The sequence below is a fragment of the Sinohyriopsis cumingii genome, chromosome 15 (assembly GCF_028554795.1).
Source record: "Sinohyriopsis cumingii isolate HCF-2022 chromosome 15, ASM2855479v2, whole genome shotgun sequence".
NCBI lineage: Eukaryota > Metazoa > Mollusca > Bivalvia > Unionida > Unionidae > Sinohyriopsis > Sinohyriopsis cumingii.
The window spans coordinates 122210174-122233872 of record NC_142975.1 but is presented as its reverse complement, the minus strand read 5'-3'; the positions used below and the strand labels follow the sequence as shown (position 1 = coordinate 122233872).

Here is a 23699-nt window from a genome sequence, read left to right as displayed (position 1 = left end):
TTTCATAATTTATCTTTCATAATTTATCTCTTTCATAATTAGTCTCTTTTTCATAATTTCTCTTTCATAATTTATTTCTCTTTTTTGATAATTTTTATCTCTCTTTCATAATTTATCTCTTTTTCTTAATTTATCTCAAGCAAGAGAATAAGCTGCAGTTCATGTGCTAGTTTCAAGAATTTGATTTTTGGCAAAATTCTGACATCATATATTAAAATCAGATTGTTGTAAATGCACTGTAATAATTGTTTTCAAAGAACGTAGTTTAGAAAAAGGGGCCTTTAACGTCGTAGTAGAAACGCTAAACCTAATCATAGTTATAATAAGTCCGTTTTTGTTGTTTTTTTCCGTTTAAAAATTCATATACTTTTTCTCTTTAATTATTGTATAAAAGTCTGTTATTGTTTCGGACTGAACAATTTATGACTTCGCAGTGGTCCATGAAAACCCAGACTGACTGATATAATATTGATTACCCAAATGTTTTTATTTATTTATTTTTTGTCAAAAGAAGGGGTATGCTGCGTTAGTGCTCATATTTTATACGAAAACAATAATAAATAAATAAAGCCGCGCCGAATATTTTGTATTACGGTGGAATTGAATGCTTAGCCTAAATGGAATGAGTTCTCTTAGTTTAAATTTTTTTTTTTTACATTTATTTATTTATATTCATTTCATATTCTACGTGTTTCTTTCAAATTTAAAATAAAAAGAATTTTCACACATTCAGTTCTCTGACATTCTTCTGCCAGTGGACGAATGAGATCGGATCACTGTACAAACTTTTGGTCAGCTCTTTAGAGAAGAGGTACAAAAGTTGTTCCAAGGACCAAAAAGCCGAACCATAGAACGCCTCCGTTGATTTAGAGATAAAAATATCTTGAGACAAGTTGTTAAACTGTAAATCGTATCGCAATGTCAGATGACAATTGTGAAGAGACAGCTGAAAATGAAAACGCTGAAAAGTCGATTCGTGAACTTGCAAAAGGCTATTATGAGTTTCTCGATATCGATTCATCTCGTGAGGTCTCTCCATTCTCTCTCTCTCTCTCTCTCTCCATTCTCTCTCTCTCTCTCTCTCTCTCTCTCTCTCTCTCTCTCTCTCTCTCTCTCTCTCTCTCTGTGACTGTTACTCAAGAAAAATAAAAGTGTTAAAAATAGACTAAATTCTGGCAATTCTAGTTTATTCTGAGATGTAACTGCATACCGGATGTACAATTTACTCGAGTGCACACACATGCCCAAATAATGGCCGAGTTGGACATTCGTCATTGACCGAAAAGTGTTTGTCAGCATGGTCATTTACTCAAATTAGGTATTAATTGTTGTTCAGAAAGTTCACACTTAAATAGTTTGACCAAAGTTTTGAAATGTCATAGAAAACTTCGTGATGAAACTTATTGATAGCTAAGGACTTTTACAGTGGTAGCCAGGAACTAAACTGGGTCCAAAAAAGGACATTTGGCACATCATAACAAATATCAGGATAGAATAAATGTGCAGGTTTCATTGTGAAATCACAGCACACTACATTCAATGAAGTTTGTACTGGTTAACACTTTTAAGACTACCTTTCCCAAAAATGTCAACATGCTTTAGCATCGATTTTTGGTTTATATGTTTCTCAGGGCATGTAACGATGTATATAATCTCCTTCCAAAGGAATATGACTGTATTAGGATCTAAATAAAGTGAATAGTTGCCATTTAAAAGTATGTGTAATCAAATTCTATGATATGAAACTCATTACTGAAATAGTTGGTACTGAACATGTGACCTTTTTGGCTTATACCAGTCTTATGTGGCATTTGAATAACAGTAAAGATTAATAAAATATGAAAGAATACAGACCTTTACAATAAATATAGAATATTAACTCATTTGGGAAAGAGCAAATAACTTATTGAGAGAAAAAGACATGACCTCAATCATCCTTGTCAATATTCAGTATATTGTTACTCCACAGATAAATAGTTTAAAGCAGTATCCAGTATACTACAATAAAAGCAGTCTGAATAGATCTCTCACTATAACATCAGCATTGTACAGGTTTTAACTGTCTTTAAAGAACCAATATGAATATCTGAATTGCTTTTGTACACCCATGACTGCTCTCTTTTGAAGAAGAAATAGTTATTCATGATGGGGATTTATCTGACTTTAGCACGACATTGTTTGTTAGTATTTTGTACTTTAGTCTGGTTATTACCTGTAGCATATACCTCTACCACAAATCTTACTAAAACCAATGGCCAGATTCCACTTCTTTTGTGTAGAACACTTCACATTACCTGTAGAACCTACTAAGTTTTTGTTGTTACAAAGGATTAATAAAAGTCACTGGTGTTTATATGTTTTGTGGTGTGGTCAATCATAGCAGTGTCAGCATGCATATTTTGCCCAAAAATCAGGGTTGCTGATCTTATTCAGCAGGTGACAATATGTATATATATATATATATCTGCGTTTCTGACCTTAGCACCACACATATACTTCCCTGACTGTAGCACCAGGCTATCTACTTCCCTGCATTTATATAATCAGCCTGTGCATGACAAGTGTGATCATAAATGACAGGTTATCTCATAACAAGGGTCTCTCAAGACAGGTTTTACTATATATGTTTATCTTGTTTGGGTTTGCTTGGGAAATTATTGTGGTGTATTTGGGTATATTGTGTAAGTTTCCTGCCTGATACATACTGTGCCAGCAGAACTGTCATATCAGCAGTAAGGTGTGTTCCACAAAGTCTAGTGTAAAGCTCACACAGATTAAATAATGATAATAATAATATTAATAATAATAGTGATAATATATACCAATAACAGGGATGGTCCTGGCTTTTAAAAAGCTGTCGCCAAAAAAATTGCCAACCTCAATATTTTGTCACCAATTTTCAAAAAGTGTCGCCAAAACAAGTAGTGTACATTTTTCCAAGTGTTAATTTAGTCTATTAATGTAACAGGCAATGAAAATTACAAAAGATGGGTTAGTTAATACTTTAATTACAACAAGCATTAACAAAATGTTACAAAGTGTTACATGAAGATCTGTCGCGATTTTAGGACTGCCCACTTGTTGAATGCAGTTTCAAAGTCTAATTTTTCACATCTGTACATGCTGATTCTCATTAAATTCTCGAGACATGAGATGCAGAGCTTATTTCTGATGTCAGTTTTTATGAGGTTCATCTTACTGAATCCACGTTCACAGTCTACAGTGCTGACAGGTGACACCAGTAGTCTCTCAGCAGCCCCACCCCACCCCCACCCCTTTATGGCAAGCTTCACAAAGCTTGTAGTGAATTGCTTCCTAAATCCCAAGAATGATCACTGAATGCTGTATAAATTTTCCTGACAAGTAAAATAGGATCTCCATTCCCCGAATGAAACTTACACGAGTCAACACCTGGCAATATTGGACCGTATATATAAGCATAAATTCACACCCAATTTAGGGATTCTTTCACTCCTGTATTTTGAGAAATAAATAATTATTATTAATTATGCAAAACTGTTTTTTTGTGCTATTTCTTGTTGCAGAGTTTAAGTCTCTGCAGCCATAACACGGAATTGATGGCAAAAGGAAAAGATCAATGAGTAAAATGCTGCACTGGCGACAGATATAATTGTGATTGAGATTTTTTCCATTTGCTTTGTATTTATATGTAGTGGGTACTTCAAACGTTATCAGTTTTCTATAAAGGTTCAGCGAAACTATTGTATTGGTATATGTAAAAAAAAAAAAAAACACAGAAGGATTAGCCATACAATTAATTGTATCTGTTCTATTCGCGTCCTTAGAAGTCGGTCAGTTGTAGGTATAGTACGGTAGCATGATTGACCATCGCAGCATACAGTACTCAGCCCAGATGTCAGCATAAGCAGATTATGATGTAACAATGCACTGTAAAGATGGGGTTGTCAATACGAACAAAGGATCATTTGTGTAACAGACTGATTCCAGTGCATTGCTTAGTCAAGTTTGTGGCTTCCTTTCGTTCTTCCTTTTAATTTATCCAGTCCAAATCCATGATTGTATGTACAAATTAAATAACCAAAAAATATGTCGCCAAAAAAAATTGCCAGATGGGATATTTTTGTCGCCAATAAGGGAAAAAAATCGCAATTTGCGACATTGGCGAAGCCCAGGACGATCCCTGCAATAATCTTCTTATGTAACCTAGTTGGTCATAAATGAAGATGGTGCCAGTTGTACATCCAATATGGCTACCACTGTTTATCTAAAAAAATCTTTTTGTCACTACTGCCATCAGTGGGTGGTCAAATTGATATGTTGTTTTAACCAATAATAGTCTAATGATGATTGCCAGGTGCCAACAGAAAATGATACCAATCTGACATCCATTATGGTCACCACAACTGCTAAATTGAAACTGTTTTAATCACTGAAGAATATCAGTGATATTTTCAACACTGCCATTAAAAGAAGAAATGGTGTTGAATTACTGGACACTTTTTTTTTAATGGACAGTAGAGCATCAGTTCCTTGGAGTGACTTGTTTGTTTTTGTTGCCTTAGGTAGATGTGTGAAAACCACACACACCTGTTTAGGTTTTGTAGTGAAGGATTTTGCAGATTCTGGGCTGATAAAATATTATTTTTCCAAACATTTCAAATGTCCCAGAATTGTAATTACTTGCTCAGATTTCATGAGATGTATGCATTTAAATCCATTGAAATAATAAATGAAATAATGTATGACATTTATTTATTTTAAAAAATTGCATTTTTCACATTATTGGTTGAAAACATACAGTACATTTGGCTACTTCAGGTATATATCTTTTAGCTGCTTGATTTGAAAAAAGAAATGTACATGCCTTCCACCAGAACCAGCGCTAATGCAAGAGTTGATGGCTGTGTCTGGGTTGAAGTCCTCAAACGCTGGTCCATATGCTGAAATGTTCTTTAGAATTTGTAAAGTGTTTTCATTTCATGAATCCCTTAATGACGTCTTGATTAAACTCCTTGAACTAAATCCCCATTCTCTCTTAGCAGTGGATGGACTTATAAGAAACATGATTTCTTAAAGTTTGCATAGCAGACAAAGAGAAATCTTGTAGTCAGGACAAGTATGTTGCAGATAACTACTACCATTAAAAAAGTGTGTTCCAAGAATTTCATCTGGTGGATCCTTTGACTGCTTCTATGCCCTCATTTTCACTTTGAACTCTAAATAATGCTGATGAATGACATCTGAATAACTTAAAAATGAGAAAAACCATAAAGTCTTCAATCCCATATTTCACCAGTCATGGACAAATACACTGGTTGAATTTCCTACCTGTGCAAGTTTGGGATGTTGTTTACAGTAACTGCAGTCTTTCCTTCTAAGTCAGTAAATTCATGTTTAACATCATTTGCTGCCACAGATTCAGGATTATATCACTCTGGACAAATCCTTATACTCAGCAGCACCATTATGTTTTATCTTTCCACTTTCACGTGAATTTTCATTTTTCAAATCTACTTAATTTACTGACCTTACAAAAAGAATTTAGTTAACTTGTTTTATCCACAGAGTTAATATCAGTTTGCCTCCTGCCAGTAGCTTCTCGTGGGTCGGTGGTTCTTCCCAGGGTTTTCCAGGGTTCTTCCTCCACCAATTATACTGGCTGCCATGTATAGCCTATCTTGTGCTGAAAAATGGCGTTAAACCCTACAACAACAACAACAACAACAATATCTGTTTGCCTGACAACTACGTCTGAAGTGATCAGAAAATACATTTTCTCGTTAAATATGAACAGAGGTAACTCATTAATTAGCATAATTGTTTGGCTTTAAATGCCATATCACATATGCAGGTTAATTCTCTGTATATAGTTAAGTAAAGAATCATTATTGTCATTTAATCAGTTCATTTAGGAAACCATCACTAAAGTTGGTTAAGTTCCTTTAATTAATTTAATTACACTCATTGTATCAATATATTTGTGAGGATGAGGTTGAAGTAAATAAATAAACAAAGTGACTTAAAATACTGCAAATTAATCATGCTGGCTTTGTTTTGTTTGATGTGTTTTGATTTGGTCATTTTGCCCAAAATGCAGTTAAGGGGTAATAGATTGTGCGTACATGGACCTGTTATCCAGTGACAACAGTTATGTGTGATACAGGATGTAAAAGCAAACATTGAGGGGTGGAATCAAGTATTCAGTACACCCTGAGGGAACGAATGGTGAAATAAAGGTAGATAAAGTGATTAAATCATAAAAATACAAACATTCCAAACTTTGTAAAATAGGAAAAAAGCACTTGTGTCAGACTAGGGACTTGGAAAAATTTACTTGTCTTACTTTGAAAATTAGTATATGTGTGTGTGTGATTTGAATTTTTAACCTAGCTTTAAAATATTTCAGTCATATTGCTATGATGTCTGTAGTGGTGCAGTTTTTAGTATTTTCTAACACTGGGGCATCATGCCGCAGACAAATAGCATGATGTCCCACCTAGTAACATTATCCTGACACCAGGCCGACCATTCCTAACACTAACCTCTTAATTCTGAGCGCACAGTGAGGCAGCTGTTAGTGACATTTTGTAAGTCTTTGGTATGACTCGGCTTGGGTTCAAATCCATGACCTCCTGCATCAGAGGCGTATGCTGTAACCACTAGGTCGCCGGAGAATTCTCGAAAATTAGTAGTATGGGACTTTAAGTGCTGTACATGTATGTTTAAAATGTCCAAACACTCACTGCCAACAGGTACATTGAAGAAACTGTTTCTGGATTGGTATTCCAATTTGGAACTGTCAGAGGTCTTAAGTATCACTGGAGCTGTATTGAGTGAGGTAAAGAGAGATGGTTCCATGCATAAATGTATTGATGTTTAAGTGGGTTTGTTTTATGACTTATCATTTGTCTCTCTGATTGCAGCAGCAGAAGTTTAATGACAGTATAGAGGAGATGCTGACAAAACTTGAAGAATTTTCAGGACTTGTTGATATGGTAAATACAAGAGCAAGAGAGATTTTTATCCACATTAAAACATGGAGTTTAATTTTCTTTAAACTACAATGATTGTTTTTGTTATTATTTTGCATGTGCATATTTTCAGATTTTTTCAACATGAAATTAAATAACGATAAATAAAGACTTCAGAATTCATTGTGGCTGGTTCGAGTTTACCTGGGAGACCAGGGTAAATCGTGCCTAGCATCACTTTAATCCTTGTTTGTTCCCAAACATATTAGACACATATTTTGCTTTGTGCATAGTTTCAACCAAATGGCTTTCTTTCAGATAACATTTCAGCTAGTTGTTAATAGCTGTTTTGTTTACATTGATCCATGCACTCATGAGTTACTTTTTCTCAGTGATATAAGCGATTCTACAGACTGAGGTAATTTTCATGAAAAGGTACACCGTTTAATTGTGGTATTCACATAACCAGCATATATTCATGTAACTGTTACATGTTCATGAATGAATGGAAAAAATAAAGGCTAAAATTCTGAATATAGATCGACTAACATCATCATCCATCTGTTTTAGTTCTGTGTTTTGACGGAACAAAAAAAATCATAAATTTCAAAAGAGAGCTGATCGTTTTGGCATCGCATTTTTTATAATTGGTGGATTTTATTTTTATTTTCTTTTTCAAACAGCAATAAGGCCAGTTGATCGTTAAAATCCAGAAACTGGCTTGGGTTAAGACAGAATTTTGACCGGTAGTTGTACCAGTACTTTGATGTGTATTTGCCTTTTCCTTCATAATATTAGTATGATTACTGTAGTTGTGTAAAACAATATGTAAGGTTGCTTACATGAAAGCAAACTACAACTTAGATTTTAGTTATCGCAATAATTTTTGAAGCATTATTTCTGAAACTCTATTATTGTATCTTGGAGATCTCATTAAAGTTTAGTGCATTGGTGCCAAATATTTGAATCCAAGGGTCGTACTTCGTTCAGTGCATGTTCAGACATTCAGTGTACATGCGGTGGTGCCATTATGTAAATATGCTCACTCGCCTAAATGCAAGCATTGAACAAAACCCTATTGTTGTTCATGGTTTTACCAGTATCATATTTTAATGAGTTATTTACAATTGCATGGCAAAATAAAAACATAATTACTGGTACATTGATACAAAAGGCTAATGCAATAACACATAAACATTAATTAACTAGTCAAAAGGGATAGGTACTGTTACACCAATCTGCAAATGCTCAATTCTTGTCATTATCCAATCAAATTATACACAAATCTGAATTAGGCAGAAACAATAAGAAAACAAAATTAATTAAATTTCTTGACAGTTCAAACAAATTACATGTATTTTAAGTTATAACATTTCTATGTAATAATCATACATGCCAACCCCGAGAGAGTTATACCCACAATTTTTGAAGATAAGTTTGCCTATATAAATGTATTTACAACTTGCCATTTGCATCTAGTGATGCTGTCTCAGACTTTTGGGTTGGCTTATTCGCGGGTCATGCACTTTTTAATGTTTATACCTATTCATTTTGGGGGTTGGCTTGTGCGCAAACAAGTTTAAATGTGAGTATATATGATATGTATTTTAATGCTTTATAAATTTGCATCCATGTTTTGCATTTGTGTCATAAACAGCAATAACAGCTTGCCAAATCAATTAAATTAATCTAGAATATGTAATAATCATACCCATGGTATACATAGAATGTGTAATAATCATACTCATGAAATATCTAGAATATGTAATAATCTTACCTATGACAATCCTAGAATGTGTTATAATCATACCCATGACATACCTAGAATGTGTAATAATCATACCTATGACAAACCTAGATTGTGTAATAATCATATGCATGACATATCTAGAATGTGTTATAATAAAACCCGTGACATTCCTAGATTGTTTAATAATTATACCCATGACAAATAGAAGGGATTCAAATAGCAGTTCCATACAGAATTATTTAATGGTCCCACCTTATCATCCTAATTTCTGACACTTTGATGGTGGTTGTGCAGCATGCAAAACATTCCACATCTTTACATGGGTTCAGTTACTTTTGTCAATTATATTTACAATTTTGATGTGCTTGGAGATGTTGATTACAATTACATTTTCAGTTACTCAATGTTATAAACGTTCAGTTACAATTAGAATTCAAATTACACCTTATCAGTGATGTTCAATTCAATTACAAGTAAAATTTCAGTGTAATTGTCATTAATTATTCAATTACACCAGTTACATTTTAATTATACCCAAGTCTGAATCCCACATTGGACTAAGTAAAATCATTTATATCTTAAACTTAGCTTTATTTGTTATTCTATATTCTCACTCTTGCGGCCTGGATCCATTCTCTTGACATGGCTGAGCCAGCGAAGGCTCCTCTCGCTGAGAATGGAGAACATGCTGTTCATGTTGGCGCATTCCAGAACTTTGTCCTGCAACTGGATATGCAGAAGGTGCCACAGCATCTCGGGTGGAAGCTGTTGAGTTTCCTCTTATGGGTTGCATAGGTGGTCCATGTCTTGCTTCTGTAGAGGAGTGTGCTAAGCACGCAGGCATGGTAGACACACAGTTTGGTCTTCTCAGCTAGGTTGGGGTTGTTCCAAACCCTCTAGTTCAGTTTGGCCATAACTGCTGCTGCCTTGGCAATCCTGGCATTTACCTCAGCATCAATGGAGAGCAAGCTGGAGATGGTGGACCCAAGGTTGTACCCATCATTGGCGATGGTGGGAGGGAAGTCTGCATCCTGCGCCATGATGTTTGTTTTCTTCAGACTGATGATCAGTCCAGACTTCTTACAGGTGTGGGAGAGGCAGCATCATCGGCGAAATGCAGTTCACAGAAGAGAACATCTATGACTTTAGTCTTGGCATGGAGAAAGATGATGTTGAACAGATTGCCTTCAGCCCTGGTATGGATGTACACTCCTTCACTGCAGTCCTTGAAGGCATACTGGAGGAGCATGGAGAAGAAGATGACAAGGAGCATCGGTGCAAGGACGCATCCTTGCTTCACTCTGCTGCTGACTGGGAATGCCTCCAATGTTGCGCCATTGAAGCACACTGTGCTGTGCATGTTCTCTTAGTACGATGTGATGACAGAGAGCAGTCATGGGGAACAGCCGATCTTATGCAGGAGTCTGAAGAGTCTGCTCCAACTGACTAGGTCAAATGCCTTCATCAGGTCTATGAAGGCAATATAGAGGGGCATCTGCTGCTCACAACACTTCTCCTGCAGCTTGCGTAGTGAGAAGATTATGTCTACAGTTTACCAACCAGCTTGGAAGCCACACTGGGACTCTGAGTAGATGTGGGAGGCTAGGGTCTGCAAGCACGCTGAGGAGGGAGATGCCACGGTAATTGTTGCAGTTGCTACGGTCTCCTTTGTTCTTGCACAAAGTGACGATATTAGATCCCTCGTGTCCTGGGGGATGTGTCCCTGTTCCCAGCAGAGGCAGAGGAGTATGTGCAGGGGCTGATTTTCTGCTCTTGAGGACTTAAGGCAGGATACTGTCACTTTTCCAGGAGCCTTCCCACAAGCAAGGCAATCGATGGCTTTTCCAAGCTCTTCCAGGGTGGGCGGTGTCTAGTTCCTCCTATACTGGCAGGTATGGGATGGCGTCCAAGGCGGTGTCAGTGACAATGTTTTGGGTTGAATACAGCTCGAGATAGTGCTCAACCCATTACTGCAGCTTTTTCCTGTGGTCTTTGATGACTTCACCCATCTTGGACATGAGGGGGTGGTCTTGGAGGGGGGGACTGTCGTCAGTTGTCTGTATACTGATGCAGAGGTTCAGCCAGTAGGTGTTGGTGCGGCATCGGGCTGGGCATTGTTCCTGGAAGTCCTGAGGGCTTGTAGTGTACTAGGGCTTGGTGCAGCATTGTATGCCAGAAGGGCTTTCCTCTTTGCCTCAGTCACGGGCTCCATCTTCTCCCAGTTGGCCTCATACCAGTTGTCATTTTTGCGCTCTTCTTCCCATAGGCAGTGATGGCTGAATTGTACACAGCGTCATGGAGATGGGACCACTTGGAGTTGATGGTGTCATCAGGTGTCTCTTTGGTGAGAGCCTCCTGCATTTTGCTGATGAACTGCTGTGTCTTCTCTGGGTTGCTTGCATAGCAGGTGTTGATGCATGGGTGACCCTTCTTCTTAGCGTGGTGCAGCTTCTTGGGTATTATTTACACCTTGCTGGCCACGAGGGAGTGTCCATATCACAGTCGACACTGTGGTAGCTACAGGTGAGGAGGACACTGGCCATTTCTGCACGCCTGGTAATGATGAGGTCTTTATGGTGCCAGTGGTGGGAACATGGGTGTCTCCATGACACCTGGTGGATCTCCTTGCATTTGAAGGAGGTATTGGTCACACATAGGCTGTGGGAGCAGCACATCTTCAGCAGTCACTGACCATTCTCATTGATCTTGCCTCGTCTGTGAGAACTTAGTCAGGTGGGCCAGGCCTCATGGTCAGCTCCCACTCTAGCATTGAAGTCTACTAGTAGGTAGAGGCCTTTAATGTTGGGGATACTGGATGTTGCTTGATCCAGAGCCTCATAGAACTTGTCTTTCTCCTTGTGGGTGGAGCATAGGGTTGGGCTACATGCTGAAGATATTGGCTTGGCTTGAGGATGTTGACAGCCAGAGGGCAAGGATCCTCAGTGCCAAATGACTAAGGCACAATGAAAATGACTAGTATGTTATTTACAGCAGAGCTGCATCATGCTGCCTAGGTTCATCTGAGGTCTTCCCTTGCCAGAAGAAGGTGTAGTTGGCTTCCCTGATGGTGCCACTGTTTGTCAGTCAGGTCTCCTGGAGGCAGGCGATGTTGACCTTCAGTTGGAAGAGATCTCTGTCAATGACGTCAGTCTTCTGTGCATCTTTGATCTGCTGCAGGTCAGAGGTGTATCCAGGACACATTTTCCTGATGTTTCAGCTTGTGAAATGAAGAGCTGGGGTCTTCTTATTTCTTCTTTGAGATTTGCCTGGTGCGAAGTTTGTAGCCCACTTGTCGAGATGGTTCTCTAAGCTCCATGCATGCAACAGATCCCCCCTCTCCATGCAGCTGGTGGACCCAAGAGAACAACAGATGCAAGAATGCTGTTGAAGTCAATGTCAGACTGCCTTAGGGACTCTGTCTCCAGATTTTCTTTCTGGGTTTACTCCCTTAGTCTTCCCCATGAGTGGGTATAGCCGCAAGGCAGCAGAGGTTTGGAATCAGAGTTTTCCTTCTCCTAGATGAGCTACCATCCAAGAATTACGAGTCCCATCTACCCAAAGCGACTGGTTTTAAGGTGCCTGCCTTCACCCCTTCTCCTGTTAGTGGAAACATGGTCCACTGGACTTAGTAGTCAAGCCACTTGCGAAGGTCAGGAGCTGGATTTTAGTTGACAGAGGTGATCAGAGACACAAGCCATTTCATGCATTTCTTGAGGAGTGGGGTGCTTGTCCCCCACTCTCACCCTGGCAATGTGAACCTTGGACCACATTCTATATTAATTCCTATATTATTAGCCTAACAGCTGGTAGTCTATATAAATATATTGTCTAAATTTTTATAATTTGTTTGGAATTTTAAAAAAACATATCTATGCTTTTGTAATTGGCATGTAATTGAATTATGCAGATCTAGACCATCAATTACAAATACAATCACCATCTTAGTGATGTTACTACAATTAAAATTACAGATACAGTGTAATTGTAATTAATTTCTTAATTACCCCAATTACAGTGTAATTGAATCTAGTGCACTGAATATTTGTCAAGATTAATATAAATATTAAAACATGTTACTCAGTAAAATTCTGGATCATTTGTTAAGTTGGCCATAAATGCTAGTTTTCTGACTGGCAAATAGTAGCCTGGTATGTTCAGTCTTTTGTTATTATTTGCATTGAAATCAATGGTTTAGGCCCATACACCAGACTAGTTCCATGTGTGCAAAGACTGTTTTGATAATAATCATCTAAATTTACTTGATGTCTGGAATAAGACCTGTCCATTTCTAATATTCTTTTTTTCTGCTTCATCAAATGAAGGCTGTTGGTAGTTATTTCATTAACGCAATAAATAATCAATTAAACATGAAAGGGAATGGTGACTCAAAGGTCTTGCTAGGATTTTAAAACTAGGAGTCCAGGACTCCCATTTTGGTAAAAATAGGAGTCCCACCATAAAAAGTTGCAGTTCTTTCCAAGGGTCAAGCTATACTTGAATTTTAGGGAAAAGTTACTTCTTCTTTTGGGCAGAACAGGGAGAAGTGAAAGCTCAACAGGGGAAAGTGGACGTGAAGCAAGAAATGCAAGATATGTATATCATATTTGGATTTAAGCAATACTTTATTTTCAAGAAAACAATATTCTGAGTTATTTTGGCCATATGACTCTAAAAGAGAATAACAGAAACTACGTTGTAACAAATTTTAACTGAGTAACCAGATTATATTACTATGATTTCAAGTTAGTAAAAATGCTTAATAATCAACTACCCATAATCAATTTTTTTAAATTCTTTTATTTATTTATACTTTCTAAAAGTTCACAAAAAAGACTCTTTCAAAGAGTTGTAAACATGTTTGAAACAACACTAGTACCGTGTACATGAGGGCAGATGCACACTTGTCTTCAGAACAAATTGTTCGTCCTCATTTCTTTGTTGCAGATAAAACATTACCATAACTATTCATTCATAACCCACTAAAATGCATATATTTACGGACATGTCTTCTTTATAGTCGGTATATGAACTAAACCCTTCTTTCCTACAGAATCAACACAGACGTGAGTTCATCTATTTTTAGATGGAGAGGTTTTCGTAATGTAATCAATCAATTTAATATAGCTTCATTACAACAATCCACTGACAGGATTGCAAGTTTATGGTTTATTTATTTGTCTATGTACTTATAATAATTTTAGGCAATGGTTAAATAGTATCTGCTTTGCTGTTTTTTTCCCATATTTTCGCAAATACGTCTCAAGTCAGAAAACACCTTAGACCTTACAAAGCATCTCGCAAATTCCACAACATAGCAATGTCCCATACATTTCTGACCTACATAATTTGCATTTTAAAGTTAAATCTTTAATAAAATAATACCTAGGCTTTGCTTTCAATGAATTCTGTATTTTTCTGAATATATCTGCCCGACGATTTACGAAAACAGACAGTCTAATAAACTGGTACATCCCAGACTTAGCTAAGTCCACCATTATTTCCCATTAGGCCTACTGGTTCACCTACAGTTTCAAACTAATTTTATGACGAAATAGTGTATAAGAGGCAGTTAATATATATCCAGATCACCGATTCTGATCTTAAAACACAAATTGCTATTTACACACTGCTGTTAAAGTTTCAAAACAAAAGTTTGTATGTTTTTATCATCAAAGGATAGCATGCAGGAAATTGATAGTTGCTACCTTATTCGGAAAAGGGTTAATGGACAATCAGCTATCAAAACATGTGTGAATGGGCAAGAGTTTGTTTGTCAGTGTAATTGATATCAAAACTAGGCCTGGCTACTGATGTCTTAATGAATACATTTTGCTACAACACTAGAACTAACTGGGCTAAGGTGAGGGGCATTTTTAAAAAAAGTATGGTCAGTCACTGTACCTCTTAAAAAATCACAGGGCAAAGTCATTTTCGCTTACCTAACAAAAGAAGGCAAAGTTTTCATTTTTAGGTGACTTAGTCGCACCCTTCGCCTGGTAGCGTGACCCCAGGCCCTCCCCAAAAAACTATGAAAATTAGAAGAACTATTGGTTGCCATTGAGTTTAATTTCTACATTCTTTATAACACAGACATAGTTCTTGTTCATCCATCAGAGTGAGACTGAATTTTGTCAATCCAAGTAAGGACTTATTCCAAACACTAAGCTAGGCATCACACACATTCTTACACTTAGCTACTGTCCCATACAAACTATCAATTCTAGCAGCTTTAGCAGTCTTCTGAATCTTGTTAGAATCTTCGTAAGTTTGCCGTTTAACCCGAAAATACTTATCCAAATTTACGAATGGCATTTTGTCTAAGTCTCAACATGTCTTGATTCTGAGGTGACATGCACTGCTTATTTCGCTACATTTGGAAATGAACACAATAACGAAAGCTGAAGTTGTTTATTTGATGTACTCTTATAAATGAGCACATGTATATATCTGGGTCTTTCAGCCTCTCAATTCAATCACTGTAAATATCAGTACATATTCCCACCCCTCTGCCAGTCAGAGTCTTGGAACTTGCCACACAGCTGATGCATGTTCTTTTGATGTACTCTTATAATGGCAACATGTACATCAGGGGATCTTTCAGTCACTGAATTCTGTCATTGTAAATATCAGCACAGCTAATTGATCAACACATTTTCCCACAAAGCAGGTGGCTGAAGCAGGACTGGCAAGTCTTTGAATTTTGCTGCACACCTATTACATAGGTACAGAGGACTCCTGCCTCGGTGATTTTCTGCCTCCCAGATAATAAAATTGGCGTCCAAATATGGATAATTAGGTGGTTCCGAGACCACTGGTGACTCACATTTTATTTCAAAACATTTGCCCCAAGACTACTTTTTGACTCTTTATGTTAGCAACTGCTTCATTGGATTAATGGTGGCTGGGGTTTTAGTGATCTGTTGGTTAAATCTCTAACCTTAGTTTAGCAAGTTAGTATTAATTTTGATGCAGCACTGAGGTAGAGAGGATGCCGTTTAGGGCAGAGAGGAAGCACCCCACTACTTCTGTCTAGTTGGAACACAAACTACAAAGCATTGTTATTATATTTTTCAGATCCGTAGTGATACTTCCCTGTGTATGAACAAAACTTTACCGCAAATTAAAGAAAAATGTGATGGGATGAAGAAAATATTTACAAGGATTGATAGGCTTGAGGTAAACTTCCATGAGTTATTTAGTTATTGATGTGGCTCATAGTGTCTTCCATTATATTTAGCCATTGCATGTGTTATGTAGCTATCAATGTAGCTCATAGTCTACTACTATATATATAGCCTTCACATGTGTTCTTTAGGTATCGATATGGTTTATAGTAACCTACATTACATTTAGCCATCACATGTGTTACTTAGTTATCAATGTTGCTCAAAGTGTCCTACTTTATATTTAGCCATCACATGTCTTATTTAGTTGTCAATGTGGTTCAAAGTGTCCTACTTTATATTTAGCCATCACGTGTTATTTAGTTATCAATGTGGTTCAAAGTGTCCTACTTTATATTTAGCCATCACATGTCTTATTTAGTTATCAATGGTTCATTGTGTCCTACTTTTTGTTTCAAAGGTAATCTTAAATTTGCTGCTAAAGATTGCAGCTGACAAAGTCTCATCTGAGATAATTCTGCATGAATATTCTTATAGCACTAAAAACATTATTATTATACTACTGCTATACTACTCACTACCTTGAGAACAGTTGTTGTTCTAAGGTTTAACGCCATGTTTCAACACAAGATAGGCTATACATGGCGGCCAGTATAACTGGTGGAGGAGGAACCCTGGAAAACCCAGGGAAGAACCACTGACCCACGAGAAGCTACTGGCAGGCTTTAACACGTACCCACGCTAGCCGAGCCTTGGACTCGAACACATGCAGACAGAGGTGAAATGGTAGTGATCCGGAACGGTGAGCGCTTTAGACCACTCGGCCACTCGGGGCCCTTCCTTGAGAACAGATGTTTTCATGTAATAATGTTGTGAATGACTTTCCTCTAACTCTTCAAAGAAGCTGATGTTGTGGAAATGAAGTTGTGTGTGTGTGATTTGGATTTGTGACATAGTTTTAACAATTTTTCAGTCATAATGCTACGATGTCTGCAGTGTGGAAGTTTAGAGTGATGTCTTTCACTGGAGCAACATGCTGCAGACATGTAGCATTATGTCCCACCAAGTCACATTATTCTGACACCAAGTCGACCAGTCCTAACACTAACCTCTTAATGCTGAGTGCCTAGTGAGGCAGCTGTAAGTACCAGGTCTTTGGTATGACCCTGCTGGGGTTCAAACCAGCAACCAACCACATCCGAAGCTGATACTCTAACCACTAGGCCACTGGAGCGGTCAGAAATGAAGTTAGTGTGCAACAGTTCATGTAAAGCACCATTTTGTCAACATTTTGTATCCTGTGGAGTCATTTAATTTCATGAATTTTTGTTTTCATTTTCACAAAAACTGGACTTTTTTGTATAGATACATGGAGGTTACAGCGAGATATACCATTCATGGAGAATGAGATCCTGTTATCTTTGTATTTAATTCATTTTTCATTTTTGCTTTCTGGCAGCAACAGAATCCTTTAAGCTTGGTAGCACACAAAGAAAAGTTAATGCACAGCGTGCCATCTTTTTTTTGGACCCAAAATGAACATTTCATTCTGGTTGAAAATTGGTACTAACAGATGCCTTGCTATGTACTTAGCATTAAATGGTTTGTGTTTGGACTGGTTGTTCTGGTGCCAGAATAATGTGACTGTGTGGGACATGATGCTACATGTCTGTGGCATGATGCCCCAGTGTTAGACAGCAATATAAACTGCAACACTGCAGACATAATATCAAGATAACTGAAAAATTGTTAAAGCTATGATAAAAATGGTCCCAACACTAACCTCTGCATGTGAGGCAGCTGCTAGTACCATTTTTATAAGTCTTTGATCTGACAATTGAATTATATAGTGCTCCCATCCATCCATCTTGTTGCTTGTTATGTCCATTACAACCTTTTCTTTAGCTCAGTAAGTTTTGTAAGATTTTATGGATCAAAACCAAATTTGTTTTGAGGCTTTGTATTAAAAGGACCTTAATACAGTTTTATTTTCATCATTTTCCAGTTAAATGCAGCAGATATATATCCCCTATGTTACTTGACATTTGCTTGCTTCTTGCTAAGTTTTTGCCTTGCTTCTTGCCTTGATTTCAGTGAATTTCCATCCATTTTGTGGGTTTCTTAATTTGCCACTGTCCAAGTGGGATAACAATAATTTATTAAGTTATCGTCTTTTCTTTCAGGCATTTGCAGCATTTCTTAGGGAGCATCTTAAGGTGATGGAAGAATGTGTCAACAAAGCTGAATCGGAGATGGGGTCATTGAGTGGAATTAAAAAAATGTTCTCTTCACTCATCAGTCCAGTAAGTGTCAGTATAAAATACGGCAGACAATTGCTGTTGACTTATAAAAATGATCAATGATCTTTGTTCAATGCAGGCTACTAATTTGTAACCCCAACCGACAGAAGAATCAGGTAGGTGATGCAGGTGATGTAATAGATTAAGTATTGAAGAATACAAACAATTATCTCAGTTGAAATTTAATAGATAACTAAATACAGACAAAGCGATGTAATCAAGTCATTATGGAAATGAAGAAAAAGTTAAGTTGTTATGGATCATGAGCCAGAATAAACAATTTGGTAAAATACTCTCACTGTGCATCTAATTGCTCATCGTTATAGCACAAACAGGCATATTGTAAACTATTCCCAATTATGGACATGTTGTGGTGCTTTCCACTTTGGAGGTACATCATAACTCTGACAACAATGTGGTTTCACTAAAGATATTACATGTTTTGAGACTAATTTACCCACAAAGTTGTAACACAACAACAGGAATGTATGGTGCTAAGTTATGTGAAAATGTGATGTTCTTGGTGGGTGGGTTGGGCAGCTTGGGGATGGTGTTAAGCAGCTATTTTGCTTTCATGCAGTACTTCGAAATAAAAACACATAGTAAATAATGAAAATCATGATGTACTTGGTGTGGTGCTGCTAAGTAGCCACTTTACTTCCACAAGAGTGAGATGCATATTAAGTTGCAACTAACTCATGATGTACTTGGTGTGGAGCTGCTAAATAGCCACTTTACTTCCACAAGAGTGAAATGCATATTAAGTTGCAACTAACTCATGATGTACTTGGTGTGGTGCTGCTAAATAGCCACTTTACTTCCACAAGAGTGAGATGTATGGTAAGTTGCAACTAACTCATGATGTATTTGGTTGTTTTTATGTAACTAACATTGTAAAGTACTTAAAGCTTATAAAGGTTTGGTGCTGTACAAGGTCCACATTATTATTATTATTATTATTATTATTGTTATTATTATTATTATTATTATTATTATTATTATTTAGCCATCGTTATTTCATCTTTTGTTTCAGAAAAAATTGCAGCCCAAAGGCAAGGAGTCTAAATTCGAGTTCATCTCACCAGAGATATTTGTGGCTGAGGAATATGTTCACAAAATCATAGATGTCACAAATACAGAGAAAAGTCCTGACACAGCCTCACACAATACAGAACAATCTGTTTAATATGTTTGAAGTACATTATTGTGGTCTTAACATGGTTAATACTAATATGCTGTTGCTGAAGCTTGTTCTTGGCATTGACAGAGCTATTCCAGTCTTTTATTGAACATATTTATCTTATCGGTCTGTCTCATATCATTATTCTTGAGAGAAAAGAAACAACATTTTGCATGTGCATCACTCATCCAGTTGGGAAGACTAAGGTGCAAAGTTGTTCCATTCGACTGATGATGAACATGTACATCTCAACTGTCTCTTTCTTTTTATTATACTTGAGAACATACTATCCATGTGGATCATTCTTTAATTTGAAAACACTAGCTATCAAAACTATTTCATTCTCCTGATGAAAGTATGTCTCATGTTTCTGTTCCATATAGTTATAGACATCTTATCCATGTAAATCCCTCGCCGTGTTTAACAAACTAGTTGGCAAAGCTATTTCATTCTATTATGAATATGTGTATCTCATCTGCCTGTTCCATATAGCTATAACTATAAACATCATCCATATAGATCACTCACTCACTGCATTAAGAACACTAGTGGGCAAAAAGATTTAAGTCTGTTATGACGTTGTATATCTCATCTGTCTGTTCTGCTTGAAAATGCAATATCGATGTTGATCATCCAACCAGATGGGAGCACCTTTGGTCCAGATTTGCTGTTACATAGAGCACCCAGAAATTGGGTCTAAACTGTTGGCTTCTAACCTTAGTAACAACAGAAAACATAGATCCTTATTGGACAATACAGTTAAAACTGCTATGAGCGACCGCCGGTGGTTTCCAACCACAATCGTAATGCACAAATCTATTTTATTATATAAATGCTCTCTTTTGAGTGACCATCTGCTAAGTGCGACCAGCCACCATGATGATGTCTTGGCAAAATATTAATTTTGACACTGCTATGAATGACCACATCGCAAAAACAAGGATAAACTTCACCAACCTTTATTTAAATGACTTCTCATACCGTTCTAAATTTTTAAAAAATTAAAAAATAGGCTGGCTACTGATGTCTTAATTGTTTAGCTATGCCTATAGCATTTTGTAGTTTCTGTCGTAAACCAGACTAAAGTATATGCAGATTATTTCCTAGTCTGGTTCCCTGCTTTGTATGCTTCCTGCATTGTTATTTGCTGTTTGTATAGGGGTGAGCAACGCAGGGAGCATAAAGAGCAGGGAACCAGACTAATTATTCCCGCACGTAGCCAGCTTCCCGTCCTTATTGTAGGAGCTGGCATCCCTATCAACCCCCATATTGTGAGAACAGACAGACACCACTGACCTGTGTGTAATCAATTGTTACAGTGACCACTTGATTAGTAATAATTGTTTTGATTAAAAACATAAAGAAATTTTTAAAAAGAAGGACTGTTGCTACCAGTGATAGATGCTACAATTCATACAGCAGGCTAATGTACATGTCACAAATTGCCATTGTAGTGCCAAAGTTGACATATTGCTCACGTATGTCGTTTGTCTATAGAGATAATCTGTATTGCCGGGGTTGAATAAGTTCATTGTCTATAGTGTTCAAGACTTGTGATGTTTGATGTATTTTAGCAAGAACTATTCATAAAGAATAGAATATATGTACAGTGATTGTGGTTAATTTTCTTGAAATTGTTCTGAAACTGGACTTTGGAAGCTGGTCTTTTTGTATAAATCTGTATGAGAAACCACTGTCTTGAGAGAACACTTTTTGTTGGCAGAAATGGCAGTTTCTCATAACAGGTCTTACTGTATTTTATAGAGAGCAGATATAGGTCTTGTATTCCATAATCTGGCGAGAAGCATATTTGGGAAAGGTGATACAATATAGTACCTGAAATTTGTCCAAGTTGGGCAGATGATTGTATCTTATGCTATTCTAGATTGCTTTTTTGTCATTGTTAAATATTGTGTTGGATTTTTATTTCATAATCAGCATAAGTGGTTTCCATCACTTGAATGGAAGCCTTGGATACTATTATTGCTATAGTGTCTGTCATTACTTTAATAGAAGCCATTCATGGCATTGTTGTTGTAATATTTGCCATTACTTTAATAGAAGCTATGCATGATATTATTGATGTAGTATCTGTCATCACATTAGTAGAAACCATGCATGGTATTGTTGATGTAATATCTGCCATCACTTCAATAGAAGCCATTCAAAGTATTGTTAATTTAGTATATGGAAACATCTGGTCTTTGAAGATTGTTGAAAAGTTACACCCAAAACAGAACTGAATGAGAACTGTAGTTTGATCATCTTCAAAAAATTCTGAGGAAAAAAAGTGTATGGCCATAGGTAGTTGCCATTTTGTCCTACAGAATGTCAACAAATTCCCTGGCAGTGTTACTTTTGCTGTACTATTCCATAAAATACACTTTCTTCATTTTTGGCAACAAAATGGCTCCCTGAATTTAATTAACTTCCTGAAAATTAACCTTATTTTGTGATTTCACACATGTAGTCATTACTTTGAAATATTTCAATCAGATTCAGTGCTAATGTTATTAAGTATTTCTGAAACTGGGACAGGTATAAGGTGAAGTTTATGTGCATTTGAAACAATGGAGAGAATGTTGGAATGCCACTATGTGACTTTCATGTACTTTGACTGAAATTTGCCTATATTTGGTACTTGGGAAACTATCCTGTATTTGGTACTAGTGAAACAAATCCTATATTTGGTACTTGCAAAACAATCCTATATTTGGTACTAGGGAAACAATCCTGTATTTGGTACTAAGGAAACAATCCTCAGCCTAAAACAGACATCTTATCAAAATGGCTGCTTCCCTGTGCTCGAGAAATAAATCAGAACTAGTCTAAAGTACACTCTAGCAGTTATTGAATATCCAAATTTGGTTGAGTATACATTACTAACTTCTGAAAGAACAATAAATAAATTATAAAATATTTAAAAAGGATTTTGAAATACCTGTTTTTTCTATTTACGTCTAAAGTCCAGGAAGTGAAAATGACCAAGCACTACTTGCAGTCTTTTGAGAGGTGCACATCTGAAGTAAGTCCGAGCTATAAACTCAATAACCCAAATTACGATCAATCATACTCTAAAATAAAGGGAATTGGTTGCTAGTTTGACAGTACCTAAGATCCACAGGGTCTTTTTAACTAGCCAAGATAACCAGAAAATAGATCTTAGAAATTATTTCTTTAAAACTCAAACCCATTGCAAAGTACAAAACTGTTGAGCAAAACCTAACAAGATTTCCACCTCCACCCACCCCAAGTATAAGTTTTGACTCTCCAGTGACAGTCACTATTATAGGAAAAAAAAAATGGAAAAACATTCATTTATGCTGCTAAATTGTCTAGTTTTCAGAGAATTAAAACAAAAGATTCACATGCAGTTCTTCTGTGTGAAATAAAACATGAAACTAACAACACTCTTCTGGACTTTTTATTAGAAATCATGAAACCAATAACACTCATATGGACTTTTTTAATTAGAAATCATGCAACTAATGACAATCTTATTAACTCTTTTTATTAGAAGTCATATGTACTTTTTATTAGAAATCATTAAATCAGACACTCATGTGGACTTCTTTTATTATAAATCATGAAAGCAGATACTCGTATGGACTTTTTTGATAAGAATCATGAAACCAATGACACTCTTATGGACTTTGTATTAGAAATTAAACCTATGACATTCATATGGACTCCTAGAAATCATTAAACCAATCACACTCATATGGACTCTTATTATAAATCATGAAACTATTGACAATTTTGTGGACCATTTAAGAAAAGCATGAAGAACCTGTTCTCCAAGTCTGCAAAATATCCTCCTTTTTTCTAACTTTTAGAAAACCATGATTGACATTACAAAATACACCATGTTTTTACATCGGCAGTGTGGATCTTTGGAATGAGTGCTACTGTTAGGACAGGCATTTTTTTCAGTGTACCAAGGAAACTAACAATTACTAAAGAATTTATTACACAGGAGATATTCAGGATTACTGGTGGGGGGGAGTATCAGTTGTTTCACTGTGCTGACATAATTAGAGATTCAGAACAAATATTATGTTGGAAGTAATGTTTTATAGGTCAGTAGAATTAAAGCATTGTATGTTGGAAGTAATGTTTTATAGGTCAGTAGAATTAAAGCATTGTATCCTGTATAAAGGAAATTAAAGGTGATACATGAATTTACACACAGTATTTACATCTTGCACTTAATTAGATACATACATACATACATACATACATACATATTTGTATGTACATGGATAAATTCAGTTTCATTTATATAGATTTGTACTTCCTGTGAAGGCTATTATTAAAGGTTATAAAGTATATTTTTCGTTTTTTTTATTTGGAGAGAGACTTGTGCAGAAAGTGCAATAAATGAACTTTATC

The 23699-nt window shown here is 36.5% G+C and overlaps 1 protein-coding gene across 2 annotated transcripts; it reads left to right on the top strand.

Moving 5' to 3' along the window:
* Window positions 1-796: 796 nt before the first annotated feature.
* Window positions 797-23638, top strand: LOC149782635 (biogenesis of lysosome-related organelles complex 1 subunit 4-like). 2 transcript variants are annotated; one of them, XR_016414415.1, is made up of 6 exons: window positions 797-1029; window positions 6906-6977; window positions 15778-15879; window positions 18011-18130; window positions 19161-23386; window positions 23432-23638. XR_016414415.1 is itself a non-coding variant. In XM_089934125.1 (5 exons), the coding sequence occupies exons 1-5, from the start codon at window positions 919-921 to the stop codon at window positions 19311-19313; spliced, it is 558 nt and encodes a 185-aa protein (XP_089790251.1). In that variant the 5' UTR covers window positions 797-918; the 3' UTR covers window positions 19314-23638. The 2 variants fall into 2 exon arrangements, 1 of the variants encoding a protein (XP_089790251.1); XM_089934125.1 differs by having other exon boundaries at window positions 19161-23638.
* The last annotated feature ends 61 nt before the right edge of the window (window positions 23639-23699 follow it).